At 43.6% G+C, this 19,223-nt stretch overlaps 1 protein-coding gene across 1 annotated transcript in view; it reads right to left on the bottom strand.

Moving 5' to 3' along the window:
• Positions 1-19,223, bottom strand: part of CACNA1B (calcium voltage-gated channel subunit alpha1 B) — an 856,833-nt gene that overhangs the window by 257,337 nt on the left and 580,273 nt on the right. The window contains exons 16-17 of the mRNA XM_069241492.1: positions 15,630-15,747; positions 10,798-10,865 (exon numbers count right to left, since the gene is read on the bottom strand). Of these exons, the coding sequence (XP_069097593.1) occupies positions 10,798-10,865; positions 15,630-15,747 (186 nt within the window). The remainder of the gene's footprint in view (positions 1-10,797; positions 10,866-15,629; positions 15,748-19,223) is intronic.

Here is a 19,223-nt window from a genome sequence, read left to right as displayed (position 1 = left end):
TGAAAAATGCCAGATTTAAACTTGCACATGTTCATTCCATACACCGCACGTTAGTGACACCAGTGCTCTTACATGAAATAAGTCCTAGTTGATCGATTAGTTGTCTGAGATGCAAGGCCCCCATGGCTTCTTTTTTTTACATTTGGCGTGGACTTGCCCAGCGGTTCATATGTTCTAGATGAGCGTTGTTGCCCGGTGAGGGCTCTGGTGCAGATTCCCTTTACTGCTGACCACACCATTTGCCTGTTGGGTGACATCCGTGGACAGAAAGGCCAGAAAAAAAGGCATTTAAGTTCTTGCATTTGCTGCTGCTACTGGCTCAATGTGAGGTGGCAATCACCTGGATGGGTCAGATGGGTCCCAGTGTGGAGTGTTGGATGGCGGATGTTGTTGAATGGAGAATGGCAGAGGAGGTGAGCTGAAGCAGTGTAGATGCGATGATAAGGTGGGGAACGATCTAGGAGTATAGGTATAACTCCTGGCTGTGGGTATAGGTGGAATTCCTGGCTGTCTTTGTGGACTTGTATACAATCCTCAGATGGTGAATATGCTTCTGTGGGGTGTGGTGTTGCCTCACTGAATGTTCAGATGCTGACTGGGTTTTTCATCCTACGTTCATGATGACGACGGATCTGGATATAATGCTGAAGTTCAGCTTTGCCTATGTTGTACCAGCTGACCCTCTCTGTGACATGGTTGATGGTGGCTATTGTTGATATATCTGTTGTTGTTATTTTGGACGAAATCAATAAAGAAAGTCTTTTAAGAAACGTTTATGATACTTTGAGTGAAAAATGGGACTAAACAAAACACAGCTCTCTCCAGTAAATGTGTTAAACTGCAGAGTTATCTCACCACTATTATTATTCCCTGAGATTTACTGAACTCACAAAGATCTCTCCAGCAAGTGCTATAACCACATAAGATATTTTAAAATGTAGACTTTGCAGCCAATTAAGCAGAAGAGGTTTACTTTCACGTTTCTCCTTATTGCTGATTTCTTTGTGGCAGAGTTTATAAAAACTAAGGCCCTCATTATGACCCTGGCAGTCTTCTGATCACCAGGGCCACGGTGGCGGTTTTACTGCCAATGGGCTGACGGTGAAAACTGCCACATTATGAGTGTGGCGGTTTGGCCTCTGCCAACCCGCTACATCCCCGTCTGTACCGCCAGGGAGGTTGGACCCACCGGGCCGGAGATTAGCATCCCCAACCTGGCGATCCAATGAAGACCGTCAGCGGGGCAGGGCCGGTGGTGGAACCGCCCAAGCGCCTCCGACTGCCGGCACGACTACTGGAGGATTTCCGACCAAAATGTGACGAAAATCCTGCAGTACTTGTAATATTGTGGTCGGAAGACCACCAGCACTGATGGTCTTCTGGCACCCGCAGCTTTGGCGGTCTTAGAAAAAGATCGCCAAAGTCGTAATGAGGGCCAAAGTGTATAAATTGAGTCCCAGATTATGCATTGCGAAGCGTCATTTTCTGGCACAACCAAGATACAAAAATTAATTTGTTAACACTTATAATGGGCTCAAATGTACTCATGACAGACCTGCTAAACATATGTGTGAGGTCTTAAGATCTGATGTCACTTCTTCTGATGCCCCTTACTGTGAGTTCATGGGCTGTGATGCCACTTTCTGTGATATCACATCCTGTGATGCCACGTGCGATGTCAAACGCCATGATGTCACGCGTTCTCATGTCATGCGCCACGATGTTGCCCGCATACTGCCTAACTTAGTTAGTCCCCCACTTCTTTCTGTAGGACACTGGTCTAAAAGCCTGGTTCGTTCTTTAATCCCCGTTTTCTGGTTGCACTATTGGTGAAATTCCTGCCCCTCGATAGTTGTCTATGTTTTACGTAATAGAAATAAATATCTAAACAAGTAAATGTCTCTGTCGGCCACTCGCTCCACTGTCCTAGATGTTTTTGTTTTTAATTATGAATGAATTTTACTCCTCGTCTCAGTATTTGGTCCTTCTGCGTACAGTAAACACGGGGGGAATAACATTCCATGACAGTTTTCTAAGCTGAATATATACCTCCGTTTGGTTTGTTTTCCTACACATAAGCAATAGCTTACTTATTTTGTTTAAGGTCTCGAATGGTAAAGTGGAGCTGAGAGCCGTCACCTGGCACTCAGAGGCAGTCGCCGGTGAAAACTGTCGATAAACGTCATCGTGATCCGTTCAGAAATGTCCCTGTCCGGGCACGTCTCCAGCATGCAACCTGCTGCTCTGAAACTGAATTAGTGAACATCTCTGATCTCTTCTCCTCCCCGTGATCACATCAACTCTGCCTCTTTCTGGTAGGTAACCTCATTGAGTTACCGGCTCCTTCTGCCCCCGCCCTGAGACAGCCACTGTGGTTTCCGCTCGGTGAACTGGACGGGTGCACTGAAGGTGCACCGGGGCCCTGACACTGCCGGCGCGAGCCCGGCGCCTCCTCATCAATCTTTAATTCGACAACACAACCACCGGCCAGGGCTCCCGACGCCCTCAAATATTCAAAGGGGAGTGGTGGCGGGAGAGGAGCTGGCCCGGGGTACACGAGGGAGATCCAGTGAGGGGAGGGAGGGAGGCCAGAGAAGGAAGGGGCCTCTGGCGAGGGAGGGCGGAGGCACATAATCAGGTAATTGAGGGACATCTTAAGAGGCGAGAGAGGGACGCCTCATGAGAAGAGGAGAGGCCGCTGAGCCGGGAAGGAGACATTTCAGGAAGAGTGGGAGGGAGACGAGGTGGTAACAGGAAGAGGCTTTTCACTTGGGAAATAAAGGGCACAACTGCACAAGCATGGTCTGAGGTACGGGAGCGTCACCATAATGGACGTCATTTAGGGGTCGACCCCTGGTTTGCCGTTTGCGACCCCTGACACTGCCTTTGCGACCCATGGCCTCAGAGGTCACAAAATTAGTTCCAGAAATCCAAGAGGAGCTCGGACGTTGGGTCACAGCTCCAATTTCCTTGTTTTTGTCAATTTTTTATTACAGTAATAGTGAATAATATTCTAGAATTATTGTAATAAAGAATGTACTACAATTAGCTGGAATAGGATCCACCCTGGCAGCTCTGGGAGGTAAAAAATGCTTTTAAATATATGTGGAGTGCGTGCTTGCGGTTGAGAGGACGTTTAAGTGAGAGTGTGTGTGTATGTGTAAGAATGCAAAAAAGTAAAGGTTGAATGGTATGTGATGTCACTTCCGCTACCTCTGGCATTTTGGTGAATTGACATTCTTGGTCATCATATGGAGGGACAGGGACTTGACACGAGGGGCATCTGATGAGCGAGAAAGAGGCTTCCCTGAGGGTAGTAGCAGGAAAAGATTAGGTAACTTTGAGGAGGGAAGGAAGCAGTATGGATCTGATGGGGAAGGAAAGTGAGGTGAACCCAGGGGCAGGGGGATGATTCAGTGGCGAGAAAGGAGTTAGGGCAAATCTTGGAATGACAGGAAGCATGAAGCCTGTCTTGCATCCACGCAGGGGCATAGCTTCCATTGGAGCAGCAGGCGCAGTGCACCGGGGCCCATAGGCCTGATGGGCCCACTAAACCCTGATTATTGATGATTTTCATAACTCAGGGAGCAGTCAGGAGGGACAGTTTACCTCTTCGCACCAAAGGCCCATGACACTCTGGCTACGCCTGGCCATCCAGGCACCCAACCACACTAATTGCAGGACCAGAAACGGAAATCACTTTATTTCCAACTATTCACAGTGCCTGTCACTGCGTGTAGGTGTAGGTTTCAGTGGATTCATGTCGTTTTGGCACATCTTACATCAGAAGAATGTGGATCTTGGTCTGATGTAAGATGTGCCAAAAGAGCTAAGAAGCACTGAATGAAGACCCATTTCGTTGAATGAATGCACATTGGTCTTGTATTCATTCAACAAAATGGGTCTTCATTCAATGCTTCTTAGCTCTAGCTGTGACGACAGCCCTCCTTCCGACCCACAGTTTCTCCAGTTGGTTCCTTGTCATGTACACTTACTTCTTCTGCTACATCTCTTTAACTAAAATGTTATCACAGTAGTTCTGGACTCAAGAGTACCTGGTAGCTGACAAGTGTTAGATGTGACAGAGATAGCACAGGTCTTTGAGGTCTCAATGCTGCTCAATATGTGCCTGTTCAACCACCTGTGCTATCAGATTTGGTTAAAGAACTGAAATTAGTGCATTATTATGGAGCACAATGTAGCAGCCTTTGAGTCATCAGCATTAATGTAGGTGGTAAAGGTAGGACTCTGACTGGAGTACAGCGCCTAATATTTGATCTTGAGAATGCAACATTTAAGTATTACAGCCCATTGCTGAGGGCTATACCAGTTAATAAAGACCAAGAACCAGAGTTATATGCCCGGGCCACAGGAGAGGACCAATAAGCAGGATTACTGGAATTAAGTGGCAGGAGGAGGAGGACCAAATTATGCGGCAGGAATTACTAAATTACGCATCATAAAAAGGAAAATTATGTAGCATATTTCAGCACATTTTGTGATATTATTACCTCATCATTTTGTCATTTTTACAAGTGAACACTATCTGGGCAAAGCATTCACATCCTAAGTACCAGTGTCACATCCAAAACCAGCAATAAGCAGCAAAAGGTGTTCTGTCAACCTTGGTGAAGGGCTTTCTACTGTATAGCAACATCTGTTGTCCCATTTTTAGTAACTATTTATCTGTTTGCAAAAGAAACAAACATTGTTTTGGTTAAAATATGAAGATTATGTAGCAGATAATTGATTATCTGGCAAATTTATAACAAAGCAGAAAACACAGACGAAACAATAACAAATAAATCCAGAGGCTCTGCCTATAACAAGGGAGAGGTAATTTAACAACTGGAATAGCCCAAGGCAGAAGGGCTATAATTCTTTTAGGATATCCCACCGACTGAGGGTGGAATGCTGTAAATTAAACAAGAAACATAAAGACAAACATTGGACTGGTGAAGCTGAAGGTCCAGATCAGCCATTGTCACTAGAGCATCAGACAACACAAGTGTCCGGAACCTGTTTCTGCCAGTTAACGCTAGGTAAGCAAATTCTCACTTTTGCGCATCATTTCTATCCCATGCCTGTAATAAATCATTCATCTTGACACATCTTGAGTACAGTAAAGCCTGCTATTTTGGGATGTTGGGCAAGGCACTGAATTGGCTGTAGGTGTTACAGAATCTAACAGTTCAATGTTGGAATAACGCATGCACGCATACAGTTGTTCCCCAGTCTTTACAACAAATGCGTTTTTACCACGCATTCCTTTACACTGCATGTCGTTACAACAACGTGCTTAGGGAAAGCACTGGATTTTGAAGCAGCATAATTTACTATTCCAACTCCGGTCTGAGCAAAAGGAGGGAAAGCGTGGGACTTTAAAGTTCAACGCCGCTTTCCCTAAGACATTTCGTAATGATATGCGTGGTAAAGGCATGACTGGTAAAGGCGCATTCATTGTAACATCCGTGATGTAACGGCATCGCATGGTTCACGCCTCGTTATAAATGCTGTTTCCCTAATCCATCACTTGCTTATTTACGGACAGCTCCAGGTCCCAGCACATTTGACTTGTCTTAAGCCATTGACCGCAGGTAAGGAAGAGAGCTCTATTTAAAGCCATGACCACAATGCATCATTCTCCATGGCACAGCTGCACACCTCTTCTAAAAACCAAACCTGCCTTATACAGGCCGCACCGAAACTTGCGGTCAAGAGGCCTGTGGACACTCGCCATCCCAAAACCCAGATCAAAACGCCCAGCGACAGAGCTGTCCTGTAACTGCCTCCAGAGACTGGAATGAGCTCCCGGACAAAATTCAGAATATCTCCCAACTGCTCCCTTTTCGGAAGGCATTAAAAACGTACTTATGTAAGCAGTAATACTCTCTTACACCCGGTACTCCTGCGCCTTTTCTGCATGGTACAATCATCTTATGTCTTTTCCCTTTTTCTTTTACTTTTTTAGTGCCATCATCCTTTATAGTGCATGTGCTTACAGATATGAAATACAAATTATTGGCCTGGAGATGCTTCACTGTCTTCGTTGGAGGTCTGAACAATCCAATGTTGTGATAAAAATTACCGAGGCTTGAATATTCACATGTCAAAAAGTAAGTCTTTTAGAGGCTCGTTGGGTATTAAATTGGAAATATACGCTGCTACCATTACTCGGGTCATACCTTAAATTTGAAACTATAATAAAATAGGGTCCTCTTTAATACAGGAGGCTTGGAAAGATGCACCCTCCAGTGTGATGGGCTGTCATGTATTGCCCTATTAAAAGCATAGAATAATAAGATCATTTTAAGTCGTTTACATATCTATATATGCACTTTACTGTATGAATTGTAATAGCTGAAGGCCACTAGCGCCTGAGGAAACCTATGTCTGAACCTCTTTTATATTCTGGGTTGGGACCGACAGCGACATGCCAATGAGCAGATCAGGCCCTGCGATTGGATATCTTTCCTAAGGACTATGGACTATGCTTTCTATTATGCTGGCAAACAACTCATGCATCGCAGCCTGTTATATGTAAATTCCTGTGTGAGTTATGTCTGTCATTAATTATTTATAGAATATGAGCTACAAAAATATATGTTCTCAACCCAAAGTTAAGAAGTCGAAATTGAACGGAATATTAAGCAGACTATCTTAAGTGACAGTCGAGTCTGGGATTTAAACCAAGCCAATAACTATCTTTGTGACTCTAAATATGATCATGACTCGTCTGTCGCTTTCACAATGGAAATGTTTACGGCATCAATTGAATTCCGTCGTTTGCAACAGATTTCTTTAGCTTTATTTGCAGCAAGCACTTTTTGGAGAGTCTATCAAACACATTTCTTTTGATATGCCCAGGGACAATGGAAGAAAGTATATGGTGCTACGTTCAATGACTTTGGAGGCCACTGTAACAACTGCAAGTTGGTCTTGCTTTGATTGATGCTATTAAAAAAATATACCCTTGACTCACAAAACTTGGTAAATTGGAAGAAGCAGTATGGGAAAATACAAGCAGCTTGTCTGATACCCTGACAGATAATGCATGCGTGGAAAGGAGACATTACATTTCCTACTGCAAGAGGCAACTGATTAGCAGTTTAGATGAACTAGTTGATGACTTCTTCGTAATATAACACCAGGAGAGGCAATGGATAACATCTATGTGAAACCAGTAACCACTTGGATGAGCCACACTGTTTTCTAGATGTTTAAATACATTTGGAAATAGGAAAGCGATATACTTGGAATGTTTTATACTTTTTATATTTGATCATTTACATTGTAAGCAGATTGTGTTTGTTTTATGTTTGTGGTGCACACACTGTGCAATATTTTGGTTTCTATAATTATAATAGTTTTGTATCTGTAGCCTGCAAAGTATCCCGGTTGATTAATGTATTTTTTTCCATATGCTCCTCCAATTGTTATTGTTCTGTTTTTCTTCTTTTTCCACAAACAGTCTTTGCAATCTTACTTCTCTTACGCATCCTTTATCGGATGCAAGCACTGCCACCATCCATGCTATTTCCTGCTCATTTTCCAGGAACTCTGTGGTAGGAAGAGAGGGAAGTTAGCCTGAAGAGAAAATGGAAGAAGAATTCTACTGGGAAAGATTGGAGAGGGTAAGTCTGAAGAGGTAAAGACGAGAGGGCAAATCTAATGGAAAGAGAATGCAGGGTAGGAAGGATACAAATATGATGAGGGGGAGATGCTAGAGCAGTGCTCCCCTAACTGTTTAGACCCACAACCTAATTCTTAGAACAACAAACTTTCATGCCCCACCTAGCTTTAACAGGCATGAGGAGGGGGCAATTTTATGACGTAATAACAGCAATTGTTTTTAAATGTCACAACTTTAACCAGGCACTTTGATAATGGGCTGTGGCCAAGATATCTATCTGCCATAAAAATGGCAGATGATGAACTGCACTGGAGTCTGGAACTGGAACACTTTCCAGAGTTGGGTGCCTGCCCAACTAAAATTACAAGGCTTCTGAAAACTCTTGGTGCTGATAGAAGTGGTTTTGTCAAATCTGAAAAACCCTCTCTGTAGCAGAGTATGGGATAAGATCTCATATCCATTTGTTTTTTAAACGAGGTCCGGGAGTCCATTCTGGACTCCAAATAGATGTTTTGCAGGTTTATGTAGTGCACACATGACCGAAGGACATTGGAACACTTTATATGAGCACCATATTACATAAGAGGAGTTTCATTGTATTATAAGTGTGGGAGATTAAGGGCCTGAGTGAGAGTTTGGCGGACGGGTTACTCTGTCACAAACGCAATGGATATCCCAACCACCGTATTACGGTCTCCATAGGCATTAATAGGATCGTAATGCAGTGGACGGGATACCCGTCACGTCTGTGACAGAGTAACCCTCTCTGCCAAACTCTAAATCATGCCCTAAGTGATTTGCTCAGCATCAAATGATGTTGAGCCAATGTCACGACTCGAACCTGGTACCCCAGGCAGTTTTGTCTGTTAGGCCACATCCATATTTCTCAATTTGTGTGTGAAAGTCATACAAAAGTGGTATGGTTATGTATGATCATATAAAGTGAGCGCATTCGATGTTGAAATGGCTTTGTGAACTAAAACAGCAGCAGCAACAAATACTGGAAGGTTCAGCCAGAGTCTTGCCTGTGAATAATTGCAAGGGTGTTTTTTAAAACTGCACTTAGGGACATTGTTCAGCACTTCTGCTCAGTGCACAAACAAGGATAATCATTTTAAATATTACTTAATACATAGACCTGGACTTTCACGACCCACCAAAAATCATCTTATAATCCACCAGTGGGTCCCAACCCACAGTTTTTGAAACACTGTGCTAGAGGAATGAAAACCAAGGGCTGTTAACTTGCAGATGGCGTGTGAAATTTACTGAACTGGCAATGAAAAGAACGAGGAATAACATACATGAGCAGCAAGAAGTCAACCCAGGGTGAGACACCATCAGTTCAGATGTTAAAGATAAAGTGGGGCACATTGTACACTACTGGGACTGGCCTGTAGCGTGTAGCCCAAAAATACTATTTGAGAAAACATTTCTCTGTCCCACCAGTGTGAATATTTCACGTCATCTTCCAGGACCTAATTAGCCCAAAATGGCACAAACACACATTATTTTTTATTTTTTCTAAGAACAGATAAGGAATTTCGAAATAATTGCTAAATATCAGTATCCATTTGGATTCACAGTGGGCATTTTTGGCTGCAGCAATAATGTCAATATCTGCCATAAAGATCATAAAAGAAAAAATGCAGATATGCAAAATCTGCAGATCAACAGCACTTGATCATATTTTATTGGAAATACAACAAAAATAGCATGTGAGGGCAAAAAAAGAATTCATGCTTTACATACAAAGCAACCAAATAAGAGCAAAGCACACCATGACACAATGTGACATATGTGACATGAAACAACTGGTAGAGACTGGAGAGTGATAACCCAATGGCACAGTGTATCCCAAGGCCAATAAGCATAACTATATGCTAATCATTTTACCTAGATGGATTACAAGAGAGCCATCTACCCCTAGACGGATCTCTGGAAGATGAGTATGTCTTATTTCATAGGAGCCAAGTCAAGACACTTGGTATGTGTCTTTCTCACCAATCTCCCAGGGTGCATATGGACTGATCAACTTTAACAGGAATATTCCACCACGTCATAATTTTTGGCCACCGACTTCAAGAAAAGAAGGTAGAAAACTATCCTGTTATTAACCTGCAGCGATTGATGAGGGGCTTGAGCTTCCTTCACCAGAGTTCTACCGATTAAGTTTAATGATATACAGTGTGCAGTGCTCTTGTGAGTGGTACCTTGTAGGTAAGTGTAGATGAAGTATATCCCCACTATAACAATTTATAAAATGTTTGCATACAAACCATAGCAACTGTTGTGTAAAAAAACTACATCGACGATTAAATGGAATGCTTTCTTCCATCAGCAGCTCCCCACTTTATACAAGGAAAACACTGGTCACACCTTTTTAATAAGCAGCTTTACTTTAAGAATCCTCTCTTTTTGCTGGTGTTGTATAAATGATAGGATTAAATGATCTCTATGTTGCTACTTTTTATAATATTATCAATATAGGTGATATAATGGTACTTTATAATGTTTAAATGGTCTCAAACAAATAAAACACGGTCAACAGTCTCCTGCTACTTACACCCCGAATGCAGGAGGGCTCCCGTACCATGAACCCAAAAATGTTAATAACTGGAGCCGACTGAACCGAAACAATAGAAACCACTTTCTGGTTTCGTATAGTCCACAGAGCTTTCCACATGAGAGGACATCCGTTGCTTATGTCCAGCTTCATCCACTGTGCGCTTCTTTGAGGCCTAAGGTCAGATGAAGGCAAACATTTGGTCGTTCCATAGTCCCAAGTGGAGATGTTTTTCTAAGTCTGATGCACAGACCTTTCCCAAATGTAACCTGGTTCTTCTCTAAGAGCTCTGCCCACGAGGCAACAGTAATATATACTGAAATATTAGTGCACTGATGCCAACTTGATGATACAAGAGGACTCTCCAGAAATTGCATAATCAAATTTAGTTTTAAACCCATACGCATCAGTACACAATTGTTGTTTGCAGAGCAGAGTGGGTTATCAGATCCATAACATGTGCACTATACAATACCCTCTTTCAACCAGTATAGGCATAACACTGAGCATGAAACATCAAAGGAGAGCAACAAAACATGACCACTCTATTCTGATAAGAATGTCAATGGAAGAAAGCAGATAACTAGTGCTTACTTACCTTTGTCAGCTCCTGAGCATTTGCAAGGTTGTCGACTGCGATGGCCAAGAAGACATTGAGGAGGGTGTCTGTTTAGGGCTCAGTTAAGGATGGTCAAGTTTCATATGAGACAAAAACAGTACAGATGGACTTATTGACTGCCATTAATACAAAGGTTATATATTTCCACACCTTTACCTATGTATCATCTATTTAAAACTGTTATTATGAACATTTCAATAAACGATATGGCTATGATTCACAAACTGCACTTTGTAGTACGTTCTATAGTACTACAAAACGTTCTGCAAAGTGTAAGTTGTGCCTGTACTTATATGTGCTGAGTTCTTCACCCGACTGTTAAGTCTCAGCATATGTAACTATTATAGTAGTAAATGTAAGATGGACACAGGGGTAGGTGGGGAAAGAGGCAGACTTAATACTTATGAGGATGCAGTTAGGGAAGCGTAGAAGGGGTTAAGCAAGGGCCAGGAAGGAGTTTGGGGAGAAAACTCACCACCAACACAAGAGTAAGCCAATTGAAATACTCTGTAACTTACACTTTTGTAGTAAGTTTACACTTGGAGTTTGTAAATACAGAAAGTAGTAAACATACTACAAAGTGTAAACTTACTCAAAAGTGTAACTTACTTTGTGAACCAGGCCCTCCATATTTATTAAATAATGTTTTTGGTTTGCCAGTTGTCCCCCATCCTAAGCCTTTGGTCTGGTAAAGACCTTTCTGTGACTCATTTACCTTCATAGCAGTCAGGTCGAAATATGTTACTAATGCTTGTAGTAAAGTCTGTAAATTTAAGCTATCACTATTCATAATATGTGAGAAATGGGATTGCCATGCTAAAGCTAGGAAAGAGAAATGCTCCAAAGTCATGTATATTAAGGCCAGGATTGCACTGTCTTTTCCCCCTCCATAATCCATGCACCAACTGCAAACTGCACCTTCATAAATGCTGAAGTGTGGCCGGATACTGCAGCAAGAATAAAGCAAGACTATGGAAGATTAGGGATGCTGGGCTTTGAACATGATGATGAGGTCAGTGGACTTTTCCCTTAGTAGTAAGACCTTCTGCTAACTTGAGGGAGAAAGAATGGGTCTCTGCTTGAAAGATGTTTAATGAATTGTTAAACATTGAGCAAATCCCTCCAAGGGCGGAACAGTAGATGTTTTTAATTTGGTCGTCTCTTACATACACTGTCTCAGAATTCAAATTTGGTATGTGTACCCTGATTTCCTTGCCATATGACAGAAACCCCAGAGAGAAATGGGGGGAGGCCCAGACAGGGGCAGCTCCTCCATTAGGGCAGTGGAGCTTTGCCCCCCACCAGCAGCGGCAGCTGCAAAACCTTCGAAAGAAAAGGAAAATAAACTTTGTTTAATATCCTTTTCTTTTAAAGGGGTGGGGCTACAGTGGTGACGAGCAGCGAGGGGGAGTGCCCAGCACTCCCCCTCAGAGCGCATGTATGTTTGGCCGGCCGTCTCAGGACGACCAAACATACACGCGCAGTGTGCTTTATGCTCTCTCCAACCAGCAACACATTTGCCAGGCTGGAGAAAGCATGTACAGGCCCCCAGTTTGCCTGGGAGCACCCTGGCAGGGTGCTTCCAGCCAATCCTGACGCTGCTTTGTGCAGCGTCAGGATTGGCCGCAGGGCAGGCTGGGAGCCTGTGCCTGCCTGCCTGGTCTGGAGCGACGAGGGACAGAGGAGCGGCACACGGCGGAGGAGGTAAGTGTTTTCATTTATTTTTAATTGTATTTTTATTTACACCCCCCCAACTCCCCACGTCCACGCGTGCCGCCCCGCCCCTTCTTGTTGTTGGGAGCCGCGACTGGGCCCAGATATAATGACCCACATATATACGTGACTAGTCTTAGAGGAACAGTCTAGAGATCTGATTTACTTGCCACAGCTGCATAGATTACATCAGAACATTTCAGGCCTCAATTATGGATGTAACTGAATTGGTTGGTTATTTATCATACCGAATAAATAAAGATACCATGGGGATTGTATTAATCAGAATCGACAAATAAAGCAAATTGCACGTTTTCCAACACAAATGGGGAATAACTTGTGGATTTTGATGCTTAGCGCACCAAAGGCCACAAGTCCCAGTATTGTTCAGATCTTTCTACCCCAATAAATATCAGCAGGTTTGACCTGTCAGTATTTACCCGTGGGACACGCAGAGGGCACAGAAATCTCTGACCTACTATAACTGTGCCACATGTGCAAGCAGAGACTTGCCCAGTTCCAGAACCCGTTTGTGGGGTCACAAGACAGACGGGGCTACTGGGCCGCAACTGTAGTGGTGGGGGTCATTTGCCATTTGCCACTGGCATCTTGGGGTCCATCCTACTTTGGCCCTTTTAACGAGGCCAAGTACAACACTTTCAAGGCTTCACTCTAGGGGTAACCAGGGTGAGCAGACAGTGCTTCTTTGGGAAGTAGTTTGGGGAGGCAAGAGCTCAGAACTCAACAGTCGAACAACAGACACATTAATGTGATGTGCAGCTCAGTGCATATCTGAATGAAAAAAAGTATGTTTAATTTCACAGCAAGACTAAATACTTCACAATCCAATAGATGTATTATATAGGGTTGTTGTAAGTTGTGCAGTGAGGCACTGCAATCCCCCTTCCTTACTGGTAAGCATACTCTCCCTCACACTTGTCGAGATCCTGCTGTTATTGTCCCCCTTACCCTATGTGTGTAGGCAGGGAGTAGGCTTAGGTGCTGATAGCGCAAACATTCTCATGTGTTAACTTAGATATATCAGTTCAATGTCCCTAGCGCGTTTTGTGCAAAAGTCTCATGCGTGGTACGTCAGGCTCACCCATGTGCCTCAAGTCTTCCTATCCCAAGGTGAAGCTAAGCCCTGCAGCTACCTACTGGTGCTTGGTAGCTATCCATGCTGTGCAGTTTGTGTGGGTGGTCGTCCTGTCCTCACAGGTTGACCTCCTCCATTGCAGGGTAATGCAATGGTGGCTGAATAAAGGACGATCTTTACATGCTTGTCTCTGGGAAGCGAGAAAAAGCAGTAGCACTTGACATCAGTAGAGGAGATCCTCTGCTACCTGGCCTCCAGGCCACGTCCCCTAGGGAAGTCTGTGGGCAGTTGCACACCCCAGTCATTTGGGCTTTCTTCGACTAGGATAACTCAATCACATTTTCCTTGACGGTGGTGCCAGCACCCATTACTCAGCCCAAGGCATGCTGCTGGGCACTATGGAATAGCTCATACTTTTAGAGTCTTATTCACAGCTCCTCAACAACTGCCCAGGTTTCTAGATGCTTCAGGCAGATCCTCAGCTCTTCCAGCAGAAATTGTTGACTTTAAGTATCACCCATTCCCTTTGCAAGACTGTCTGTCTGGCAGGCAACATGTCTGGTTGCACAGCAACTCTTCAAGCACTCACTTTCTTGGAACTTGGGACTGGAACAAAGTGGGGCGGTTTGGTCCCTCTATTTCCAGACAGGGGGCGTGGATCCACTGTCTCATGCTTCAGAACTAGTTTGTGTTGGTACCCTTTTGAATGTCATTCTAAGGCTGCTCTCCAGACACAGCCTTTGTGTAAAAGTGATGCTTTGCCTAGCAGGTAGCACTGGGGCTGGCTCCAAACAGGAGTACTCAATACAAGGGCACAATAAAGTGTTAGACCTCCGTATCTATCATCAGCCATACTGAAGATGTAGTCCGAGACAGGCAAAATGGCAGGCCTGGCCTAGGAACATCCTCATGTTGAACAACAGGAAATGCAGTCCCACCCTCGCCCCTATTAGCTACCAAACGGCAATGCTCCAGAAGAACTAATCAGTAGTTCCTTCCAGACATAATGTTTATGGAATTCCTAAGAGTATTCTTGTTTCCATTCTCCTCACTTCTGTAACTTGGCCTCCACCCTCCAGCCACAGGAATAAAGGCAACACATTCCACTATCTCTGAAAGTAATTCTCACCCTCCATCTTGTGACATGCTTCAACCAGGGGCATCCAAAATGGATCCCTGTGAATGAATACATACTTGTCATGCGCACATTATGTCAGCTCCAGGTTGTGGGCATTACATTACATTGGAACTCCACACAGGAGGGTTCAGTAGACCGCCTTCTCCCTGACACAGAGGAAAACGTCTGGTCACTCTATAAGAATAAAACATGGTATGCTACCACCACCTCATTACATAATGAACCCATGACAGGGACAATAGCTCACTGTCTTGTATGAGGGCACGCTTGGTGCACCCCCCCCGGTGACAGGACAGGTCCTGGAACTCACATTATCAGGGACATGCCTAGGCCTCTGCCCTCACAATATATGAGCATGATGCTGTGGCCAAAGGAAAAGTTATGATATCAGTTTCATATGAAGCCGTGCACTTAGGGCAAAGGAAAATCCCTTTAAACTATGCAGGCAACATGCTGGTCCCAACACACACTTGCCGCAATTTTTCATAGCATTTGTAATATCGTAATCGAGGCTCAAATCTCCATATTAGTAAGATCACAGTCAATGCAATGGGACCTTCCCAAGACATAGAGTGTAAACATACCAACAATTTTCAAGTAGAAACATAAGGGTACAAAAACCCATTGACTGAATTCTCGTTTAATTGTTTCCTTGTGAAGATAGCGAGTGGTGTCTATAATGTGTGGGTTGGCTCACCAGTTCATCACCAACACTTTGACAGGAAAGAAGCCACATTCTCTGTGCCTTAATTACATCAACTGACGGACATAGGATCTAAACATAAAATGCTGTTAAGTGACTGATATTCCAATAGCAGATAAAGTTTAGGAACCGTACGATCCTGGCAGTCTGAAGAAGGATACAATTGCCAAACAAGGTGAGGATGATGAAGTAAACACAGGACAGCATCCCCCCTTGGACGCCGCCCTGGGATTGGATTCCATGGTACATCACTGCATTCCAGTCTTCGCCGGTCAGGATCTGCAAAATAGAGGCACAGTAGAAGGATGAGGAGACAACTCACACACAGAATGCCACAATGCAACACAGTGGGGACGACGGCGGGCCCACAAGTGTGCACACTTATGACACCGGGAAAATAATAAAAAAAAAATAACACTGAACCCACAAACAACAGCAGCATATCTTGACTTTAAATAGGAATGTGCAGGATTTGATCAGGTCAAAACAAGAAGCGCTTTCCACATACAGAATAGCAAGCGATGGCACAGCATCAACTCAACAGAAACCCAACAACCTGGCAAACACAAATCCCTAAACAGCCCACATACATTAACCAGCAGATGCATAGCTAGTGCTCAGTAATATCACATTAGTGTCTATAAGAACATGACTTTTAACAGTGGAATGCATTTACACAAATAAATCCTCTATTAAAAAGGCAATAAAAAAAAATAGAAAGACACAGCAGAGACACAGTAAAAACAGCATTTAAATGTCCCACTGCAGAAACAGCCCAGTAATATACATGAAATGTAAAAGTGACGATAATATTACTTCTGAAATGTATCTCACTGTTTTCCTTGAATTACTTTGGTGAAAAATACCTAAATGTAATGAAGTCAAGAGCACCCCAATAATGGCCCACAAACTAGTTCCATCTTTGAAAGTCTGTATTTCTGCAGCTCACAGATACACATAGAACATCACACCTTTCCATTGCAAAGGCATTTACAGACCATGGCCAAGCTGAACAACTCCTAGTACAGGTGAGCAGCTTTTCGTCTTCAGCAGGTTCTCTAGCCTAGATTCACAAGCATGCGCATGCCAGAATACAGCAAGCAGCAAGTGAGCAAGTTTGTGTTGAACAAACATCCTCACCATGTTTTGTTCAGTGAACTTGACAATCTTTCAAGTCCACTGGAGGTGCATCACATTTTAATATTGCTGCTCGTCAGCTGGTACACCAAAAATATCCACCGTATTCGAGGCTGATTAGCTGCAAAATGCATATTCTATGCTATGAGGCGACTGAGAGGAGGCAGCATTTCTAGTTCTCGAATACAGACCTCTTATCTGCACCACTCTGGAAGCCTATCTACCGAGTCTCCCAAGTAAGGGTTCCACCAGCCCACTTTATCTGGGATCCTTGCCTATCCTCCCATATGAGACATTTTCAATAAGCATATGTGTAATGTGTGAGCATATGGGTCATGTGTCACAGGCATATGTGTAATCTGCGAGAGTGACTCATACAATGACATTTATTGTGAGTGTTCATGACTGCTGCACGAGATGGTTTTCTCTCTCTATGCTATTGATTCTTCACAGGAGGAATTGCTCCCTGAATATCTTTGTGTTCAGAACCATCAACTTGAAACTGATTGTAGATGTTTGGTGATGGGAGGTATCCCCATGTCTTATTCAGGATGAGTTTCCGCGGCACTGTAAAACCCTTTTGTCACAGATTTCCTATACTGCTCGCTGTTGCCTGACTTTGGTAGCTGTCTACTTGGCTCATTTTTAGGCAAATATATATCTTACCTTGACCAGATGAATCTAGCCAAGGTCAGGGCTACCTGCAATAGGAACCAGCAAAAAACTAAGGACAAAGGTACAAGATGTGTGTCTCCCCGATTTAGTGACATCTGCAACACCCAGACTTCATGCCAAAGTGGGATACATATTGGGCTTCTGGTATGGGGGGCCCAACCTTAAAGGCTATGGGACTCTGTGCTCTCCCTTTTCTAAATCATGATGAATGTCTGTCAAGCTGAGAAAAGGCCAGCCTTACAGACCCATGTCAGGGTCGGACAGCCAGGCTGGTTACATGCTCTAATGTGCAGAACAAAACAAAGAAGAAATAGCGGAGCACACACATTCTTTTAGTCATACACAGATATTTAAAAGCCAAATAAGGCTAGAAAGGAACAAAATTGTAGATTATTTTTAAGGTGATTTTCTCAGTATAAATGGTAAAGGTGTGGGTTCTCTTATTGACATCTATATATCGCTTCTTTTATAAATAAATAAAAAATTATTATTGAAAACATATAACATAAAGGACAAGTCATTACATGACAAACTAATACAAATTGTGTTGTGACTAACACAAAAAACATAAACTGGTCAAAGATTGAAAGATCACAAAAGTTGGGGATTATTGGGAGCCACCTGGAAATACTAATGCCCTGATTTATACTTTTTTTGCGTCGCATTACCGTCATTTTTTTACACAAAAGCGCCGCAAACTTACAAAATACAATTGCTTTTGCGTCAATAAATGACAGTAATGAGGCACAAAAAAAGTATAAATCAGGGCCTAAGTTTTCAATGGTGCCCGGATAAGCTAGAAGTACAGATAACACAAGTAGAAATTGCTGTCTCAGCTTGGCTGATTTACAACTGCCAAGGGCAACGTAATACTGGAAGTCAAGTTTCTAAACTAAAACTACAGACCTCATACACAATCCACATAATTTTTCAATGTTTGGCTGAATAATAAAATAAAGATAGGCATTCACGTAATTGTTCAATGTTTGGCTGAATATTAATTTAAAGACGGGCATTGTGCTTTTCAGCTCACTCCTTCTTCAGGAAAGAGGTACTTTCCTGCAAAGTTACCACCCATGTCCCTGTTTGGGCAAAAACTGATTTACGCTTGTGGTCATGACTTCTTATTTAGTTTTGCGGAAAACGGGTAAAACCAGAGTACCAGGTACAATGGCAATCAACTCAGGAATCTGGATCAAGCTGATATTGCAGAGGATCTCAACATTATACTTTCTTCTAGGGTTTTAAAAAGTTCTGATGTTAAAAAGATATTTGGCATGGAGGAACTGAAATGGGGGTATAGATGGGCACAGGGCTCCATCGTTTTGCACTGCAGCCCCAGCTCACATATATTCCCTTGTCCCTGGGCCCCCCCAGAGACGGGTAACCTGCTCCTGTTTGCCCAGGAAGACATCAGTGAGCTGCTGGAGCCCGACAAGGAGCAGCAAACGATAGTGGCCCCGTTCCCAACCACACGTGAGCGGTTCAAAGTGGAAGATGGCACTGTTTAACATGTAAGGTGCACCGGGGCGGCCCCTCTGCTATGGCGGTGGAGTGTTGCCCCAATGCTGAAAGGAAGAAAAATAAAATGATAATAAAAGTATTTTATTATCATTTTATTTTTCTGCTTAAGGAGAGTGGAGCGGGGCCAGCAACCCCCACGTCACAATGGAGGAGGAGTAGTGGCGGCTGTCCGCGGCCGGAAAAAACTGACATGCACACTTAGAACTCTCCACCAAGCTGTATTTCACAGCCAGGTGGAGACCAAGCGCAGGCTCCCACTCCCTCCCTGAGTGTCATTTCAGCCCGCTCAGGCCAATCCCGGCACTTCTCTCATGCTATGTAACAGCATGAGAGAAGCATCTGGATTGGTTAGGGAGGGGAGCAGAGAAGCACTGAGGCGACGGGAGCACTGAGGCGGTGTCCAGCAGCGCAGGTAAGTG

The sequence above is a fragment of the Pleurodeles waltl genome, chromosome 6, assembly GCF_031143425.1.
Source record: "Pleurodeles waltl isolate 20211129_DDA chromosome 6, aPleWal1.hap1.20221129, whole genome shotgun sequence".
NCBI lineage: Eukaryota > Metazoa > Chordata > Amphibia > Caudata > Salamandridae > Pleurodeles > Pleurodeles waltl.
Note: the sequence above shows the minus strand (reverse complement) of the source record. Positions and strands in the feature narration are given on the sequence as shown.